The sequence below is a fragment of the Pseudorasbora parva genome, chromosome 17 (assembly GCF_024679245.1).
Source record: "Pseudorasbora parva isolate DD20220531a chromosome 17, ASM2467924v1, whole genome shotgun sequence".
NCBI classification, from domain to species: Eukaryota; Metazoa; Chordata; class Actinopteri; order Cypriniformes; family Gobionidae; genus Pseudorasbora; species Pseudorasbora parva.
Window position 1 is genome coordinate 4,527,736 of NC_090188.1, and position 8,196 is coordinate 4,535,931.

Consider the following 8,196-nt stretch of genomic DNA (forward strand, 5'->3'; position numbering starts at 1 on the left):
TGAAAACCCCAAATTTCCATTTACCATTTACCAAATTCCTATCTCAAAAAATGAGCATATCATGAAAAGGTTCTCTAAACGAGCTATTAACCTAATCATCTGAATCAACTAATTAACTCTAAACACCTGCAAAAGATTCCTGAGGCTTTTAAAAACTCCCAGCCTGGTTCATTCCTCAAAACCGCAATCATGGGTAAGCCTGCCGACCTGACTGCTGTCCAGAAGGCCATCACTGACACCCTCAAGCGAGAGGGTAAGACACAGAAAGACATTTCTGAACGAATAGGCTGTTCCCAGAGTGCTGTATCAAGGCACCTCAGTGGGAAGTCTGTGGGAAGGAAAAAGTGTGGGAAAAAACGCTGCACAACGAGAAGAGGTGAGCGGACCCTGAGGAAGATTGTGGAGAAGGACCGATTCCAGACCTTGGGGGACCTGCGGAAGCAGTGGACTGAGTCTGGAGGAGAAACATCCAGAGCCACCGTGCACAGGCGTGTGCAGGAAATGGGCTAACTGAAATATTTCAGTTGGTGTGTATTGAATCTAAAATATATTAAAGTTTAATTTTTATCATTACATTATGGAAAATAATGAATTGTATCACAATATGCAAATTTTTTGAGAAGGACCTGTATATATATATATTATATATATATAATACATTTATATTATAATTTAAAAAAATCAATAGTCAAAAAATCAATTGAAAAAGTCAATATTTAAAAAAAAAAATTAAATGGTCGTAAATCTAATAAGCAAAATGTTTTTGTTTTAAGCAAAAAAAAGAATGTGCATAAAGGAATTTTTATACACTCCACAAACAATTAAAAAAAAAACATACCAATGTGGTAAGAAAAACACGAAATTAAACGGACTTAGACAATATTGCTCCTCAAGTTGTTTTATGGACGTTTGGATATTTTCTACTGGAAATCAAGACAAAAGCACAGATAAAGAAAATGATTTTTGCAGGGTGTAAATCTAAACCGTCCCATCACTCGGCGGGGCCTGCCCGTGTCCAGCGATCCCGAGTCTCATCCCATCCTGTGTGACCTCATGATTTCCCCAGTGAGGAAATATTCCCGATCTCAGGAAGACTCGGCCCAGAGGCACTCAGACCAAAACCAGTTTGTTTTGAATGCTCATTTCTCTTAAAGGGTTAGTTCATTACTATATTACTTACTAAGTATTAAGTATTAATTCCTTATGTTGTTGGACACAACAGTCAGACGTGAAATCCGATGTCTCAGAAAGGCCTTCATTGACACCAATGTCATTTCCTCTCTCAAGACCCATAAAGGCACTAAAGACGTCGTAACAAAGCCCATCTCACTACAGCGGCTCTACAATCATTTATGAAGTGATGAGGAATAATTTTTGTGTACAAAAAAAACACCTAAATAACGACTTATATAGTGATGGGCTGATTTGAAAACAAAGTTTCGAACTGTAATGAATCAGTGAATCGATTCATGATTCGGATCACCAATGCAATGTGATTTCAGCAGATTGAAACGCGATCGAATCATGAATCAATACGCTAATTCATAACCGTTCGAATCTTTGTTTTGAAATCGGCCCATTACTCTATATAAGTCGTTATTTAGTTTTTTTGCGCACAAAAACTATTCTCGTCTCCTCATAATATGCTTGTAGAGCCGCTGTAGTGAGATGGGCCTTTCTGGCCTTTCTGAGCCATCGGATTTCAACACTAATATCTTTATCTGTGTCTGAAGATGAACGGAGGTCTGACGGGTGTCGAACGACATGAGGGTGAGGAATTAACGACAGAATTTTCATTTTTGGGTGAACTAACCCTTTAATGCTGCAAGTAAACATTTATTTCCGAGGCATCAAGCCCTCGCTCAACAGCTCTGAGCGCAGGTGGCCACGACCGCAGCCGCGTCTCATCAAAGAGCGCTCCGCGCTTTAAGGGCCTCAGCTCATATTAACCCAAAACGACTGTAAAAGTTTCACCGCTGCTTTTTCCTCTGCAAAACCCAACTGAACACTTAAAATAATAAGTCGTTTAGGCTTGGCCTGCTGCGCCACTGACATCACTTCCTAAATTCCAAGAGCCCATTATCTTATATACATCTGGCTACGGCTGAACACAAACCACTCAAGAGGAAACTCACGGACAAGATGTAATTCTGCTGCTCAGAGGTTTGGGGTCAGTCGTGCGTTTGAGACATTTTTACAACGGAAGAGGAGCACGAAATACAAGATCTGCAAACTGATACACCAACAGAGATGATAGAGTTACAATACCTTTAAAAGTCTGCATAGACTGAACAAGTTAGGTTAAAAATGTTTTAAGGTGTCAGTATTAAAGTGTAATTATACATTTCAGTACTGAGTAATAATTAACTACATAAGGTTAAGGTTATGGGGTAACACTTTATTTTAGTGTCTGTTACACATTACTGTACACTCTAAAAAATGCTTGGTTGTTTTAACCCAATGTTGGGTCAAATATGGACTAACCCAGCAATTGGGTTGTTTTAACCCTGCGGTTGGGTTAAATATTTCCTTAAGACAACCCAATTGCTGGGTTAGTCCATATTTGACCCAACATTGGGTTGTTTTTTACCCAGAATTATTTAGAGTGTAATAATAAATGTAAAGTATGCATAATTACATGCAATTAACCCTAAAAATCCTAACCCTAGAGTACATGTAGTTAATTATTATCAATCAGTACTAAAATGTGTAAATACACTGTAACATGAACACCTTAAAATGTGTAACCATATTAGGATTAGGTTTGGTTTTCCGCTTAATTATGCACAATTTTGAGTAATTATTATAGATGTAACATGTGTAACAAGGACACTGTAAAATGCTAAAATGTTACCACAAATTATTAATTTTCTCCTTAGAGAAACATATTTTTACAGTAACAAATGTTTGAGCTCTGCGGTTGTTTAGTCAAGATATTTGCTTCTTTAAGAGTCACCAAAAAATTAAGGAATAAGCATAATTTATATACTTAAAAAAAACTGCAATAAGCATAATTTACAAATGAGAGAAGTCGCTGTTACATGAAAAAAAAGGTTATTATAGTTAACTAAAACTAACTGAAATTAAATAAATATTAATTGGAATAAAATAAAATGTTAAAAACTTATTTTTTTGGCAAAACAACCTTTCTTCTACAACTCCTAAAACTAAAAAGAAAAAAGAAAAAGAATATATATATATGTATATATATATATATATATATATATATATATATATATATATATATATATATATATATATATATATATATATATATATATATATATATATATATATTTATTTATTTATTTATTTATTTATTTATTTATTTAAGCACTAAAACTTTCAAATTAAATTGGAAAACATAAAAAAAATCAAAAAATAAATAAATTGTCTCTCAATGATAGCAAAATAAAATTTACTAAAATTTAAACTTGATTAAATATATACCAGAATATTTTCCAAAATCTTACATTGTTTACATAATAAAAATGATGTGAATATCTTTATAATAGTTCACTTGTAAAAAATGAGAATTGTTGTTGTGATGCATCTCAGATCTGGTTGGTTTGGTTCACAGCTGTAATGAAGATCTCTATGATGAAAATCAATATGAAAAGCAGCCCTAACAAAGGTTTTTTCATCACCTGGGATAAAAGAATCAAGGAACGCTTGATTGTAAAATCAAAGACCAACTGAAAAAGAAACACACCAGTTGCATAAACTGCTAGGACTAGTCTTACAAGTTAGTCTTCACAGTTTTTTCTTTAAGACGTTTTTAAGTTTTAAGTCACATAAAGGTTACATTAAACCGCAGCTGTAACCATGTCTTGAACATTGGGAGGGGACCAATCTTTAAATTCTTTATAAAGCTTAAAGAAACAGAACAGTGAATTAATTTCTAGGTCTAATTCTAGTTGGGAAATACCTTTTTGGACTAATGAATAAATACATAGATCCGCTGTAATTCCCAAGTGGTCTAGTGGTAGAAATTTTGTAAACCATGTCAAAGGTTCTGGTTCTACTCCACCCTCATATAGTTTTTTTCTCCTTCATTAAAATCAAAGCTCTTCAATTATTGTATATTAAGAGCAGGGTCACGTTTGTGTACATTTTGTTTTGAGATTTCACCGGAAAGAATAGAGTCTCCGCAACGGCATTAAGTGATAGATTGTGTGAAGACGAAGCTAAAAGAGAACGTAAACTCCACCTACTTTGATTTGATTGGCCATCTCAATCAATTTGACATTGACGAGCGGCGCTAGACCTGAGGCAGATCAGACTAAAAAATGCAACTTTAAAACCTTTTTGTCATCCTAACATACAGAGGCTGTGTAATGAAGTGCAGGAGGGCTTGTCCCTCAATGTCTATGGTGGTTACGGCCCTGACGTAGATTAGTCTCATTTGAAACCTAAAAGGCCTAATCACTAGTTGGTCATACTAGTACTTATGCAACTGGCCCCTAAATGATGAAACATCATATCTTAAGCTGTAAGTCACTTCAGAATAGAGTTATGGATCTGGTAAATCATAAGGTTTACCTGTGGAGAAGAGGAGGATTTCTCTCGGTCGGCACTGCACTGCTTTTCACCATCTTTACACAGCAACACCTAAACACAGACACAAACAACGAGCTCTTATGATCCATACCTGTTATCTGAGATGTTAGACAATATTGTAGGTTTTCATAACCAAAACCGATTATTTCGTTTAGTACACTAACATACAATAAAAACATACCATTTATTTATTTATAAGCATATGTAAGGCTGTAAAGGTGCTATATAAATTAAACATGTATCATTATTATTATTATTATTATATTTTTATTGTCTTTTTTAAATAATGTATTTTATTATAATATTATATTCGTGCTGTCAAATTGATTAATCACATCTATTTGATTTGACAGCACTATTTTATTATATTATATTACCAGTATATTATATTACATTACATTACATTACATTACATTACATTACATTATATTATATTATACTATACTATACTATACTATACTATACTATACTATACTATACTATACTATACTATACTGTACTGTATTGTATTGTATTATATTATATTATAGGAGGCCAAACAGGAAATAAAAATATGCAAAAAAATATGTCTATTTTCACATAGTTTCATAATATAATATAATATAATATAATATAATATAATATAATATAATATAATATAATATAATATAATATAATCAGATTTATATCTATATATTCACGATTTGCAATCATTATGCACATTATAATTATATGTAATTATTTACTGTTTGGCCCCCCATATTATTATATTATATTGTATTGTATTGTATTGTATTGTATTATATTAATATAAGAACAAACCAAATACTAAGAAATCATGAAAATTCCAAAACATTTCAAAACTTTTCACTGAAACGGATAGTGAGATAATACAGTTTGTAATGAATTAAAAATGAGAGAATATAGGACCTATTTTACTAGTGTTCTCAGACTTCTGGAGCCCACAGTAAACTCTAAAAAATGCTGGACTAAAAACAACCCAAGTTGAGTTGAAAATGGACAAAACCAGCAATTGGGTTGCCTTAAGCAATATTTAACCCAACCGCTGGGTTAAAACAACCCAAATGTGGGGTTTAAACAACTCAACTGTTGGGTTAAAACAACCCAATTTTGTTTTTAACCCAGCATTTTTAAGAGTGTATATCTGTGTCTGTTATAGTATAAACACACAGAAGCGTTTGTGAAAGGAGTCTCCTGCTGACCCATTGACACTGAACAAAACCTGAGCGAACACACACTGAATCCTGAGAGTGTATCGCAGTAGAATGGAGCCTTTGAGCCGGAGCTCTGACATCATCTGAACTTGAGCAGTCCTTCCAGGAAGAGCAAAGTTACATAATACACACATCATCTGCAGCACAACCACACAGCTTGTGTAAGATACTTAATAAGATGAGCCTATCAGTTCATGAACGAATATTAAAGCTGAACGACTGATGACATCATCACGAGATCTGGTTCACTGGAGTATTTGTGTGCCGTTTCCATGACAGCTCATTATGTTTAGATTACAGAAGCTTTTGCTAAACAATGACAGCATGAGGAGGCTCCGAAAACAAGACTCCTCCACACCGGGACCAGCTATGCTTTACGGCCTCTTTCAATATTTATATAATATTAACTATATTAAAACAGATTTGTTGACTGGCCATTTTTTTTAACTTATTATTACCCCCATAATAAACAGTAATAATGGGCATAAATTTCACCCCAAAAAAAAACAAAACAAAAAAAAACATGCTGTTCTGAATATCAATAGTTTTTACTTACACATTATGTAATATTATATTGCCCTAAAAAACAAATTTGTTGATTGTGCATTTTTTTACTTAATATCAACCCTAATAATAAACAGTTAAATAAGCTTTTTATGCATACTCTTACATTAATTTAATGTTTCTATAAAGCGCTTGTTTGTTTAAAAAGAATACCACATGCTTTATAAATAAACACTTCATCATTAATAATGGTACAATGAGAATGTATTTCACACTTTAAAAAACGTAATTGTTTTTTTCCGGATAAACAATAGTTATAATAATAACAATAGTTTAAAAATAATAACAAAAGTCATTATTTTTAAATATTATACCGTTTATAATGTTATACTGCCCAAAAAAGATTTTTGTTTAACGCATGTACAAGTTAAGCATTTTTGTCTTGATAATAATTCATCCTAATAATAAACATTTGTACATTCATTTTTTGTATAGCTATAAAGCACTTCTTTATAATGAATATTATGTGCTTAATGAATAAAATGTATGCTAATGATAAAATGATATTACTGATTGCATTGTTCTCCCAGACAGTTATGATTTTTCTTACACATTATATAATATTATATTGCAAGAAAAAGACTTTTGTAAAAATTCTAAGCATTTTTGTTTAATCATCACATCACATAAAACATCTTTTTACTTCAGCCTTACACAAGTATATAATATCATTCTGATAATTATCATTTGATAAGTAAACAAATACTTTTAGATTTTTGTTTTAGGCAAACTTTTATTCAAACTGCATGACTTTTCTTTGACACAGATAAATCAAATGCACGAAAGCAAGCGTTTCTTACCTTCAGATGTGAGTTGGGTTTATTCTCACAGCTGACGCCCACTATTTTAGGCAGCTGTGTGTTGGAGGTTGTGATGTTGTTGTTGTTGTTATTAATATTCTCCGAGTTGGCTCTTATTTTCTTCAGCTCCATCCCTGGAGTCAGTCTGTCCTTCGCAGCCTCCATCCGGCTGGAGATGGTGATCTTGCGGATGGATCTGGACGCAGCGTTCGGGGAGGTTGTGTTTCTGTTCAGGTGGTCGTCTTCACGCGGATGCTTCGCCGGGATCGATCCGCAGCGTCTATCGCGGCCGAGATAAAGAGACACCTGTTCGTTCAGGTGCCTCAGTTTGCAGTTGTCCGAGAACGTCCGATTTGGCAGGTACCCATCTGGAACCAAGTCCGAGCACTTCGGCACGGCTGGCGCAGAAAGTTTGGTCCCGATGGTGAAGGGCTGGATCTTCCTCACGATACTCTCCGACATGGTTAAGTTCAGCACGGAAACATTTGGGTGTCTAAATTAAAAAATACACATATGTATAAAAAGTCCAAAGAAATGCAAGAAATCTAGTTGTCCACTTTCTTGTGCATGTTGAGAATGCACAGGACGCAGCCCAGGATGGCCTCCTTGGACTCTTGGGAACTGATCCGCTCCCAGATGTGGCGCAGCACGGTGCCGAGATGGCCAGCCGCCGCCGTCAGGCTTCTGCGGAGGAGCTGCGCGGCTGAGGCTGCTAATCTGCTACTGAAGAGACTGACAACCAGAGAGCGCAGCAAGAGGAAAACGGCTGGCATGCTGCCTGACTGCGAGAGAGAGAGAGAGAGAGAGAGAGAGAGAGAGAGAGAGAGAGAGAGAGAGAGAGAGAGAGAGAGAGAGAGAGAGAGAGGGAGGAGGAGGGGAAGCTTTCGTGAATGAGGGATGAAGTCACTGGACTTCTGTCAGAGCATGTGCAAAGCGCAGGCGGGAGGTTGTAAAGTCTGGCTGTCAAAACTTCCTCTCTGACTGAGAACAGAGGAGCCTGGCGATTAGAGCAGTACGGCAGGAGACCCCTGGGTGACCCAGAATGCAATGCAAACAGA

General features: G+C 35.1%; 1 protein-coding gene across 6 annotated transcripts in view; it reads right to left on the reverse strand.

The window, feature by feature from the left end:
• LOC137045694 (spectrin beta chain, non-erythrocytic 1) overlaps positions 1-7,741 on the reverse strand; it is a 70,540-nt gene extending 62,799 nt beyond the window's left edge. For all 6 annotated transcript variants that reach the window (XM_067422556.1, XM_067422554.1, XM_067422553.1 and 3 more), the window contains exons 1-2: positions 7,139-7,741; positions 4,543-4,611 (exon numbers count right to left, since the gene is read on the reverse strand). In XM_067422556.1, coding sequence (XP_067278657.1) covers positions 4,543-4,611; positions 7,139-7,600 — 531 coding nt within the window. In that variant the 5' untranslated portion in view covers positions 7,601-7,741. The remainder of the gene's footprint in view (positions 1-4,542; positions 4,612-7,138) is intronic.
• Positions 7,742-8,196: the final 455 nt, after the last annotated feature.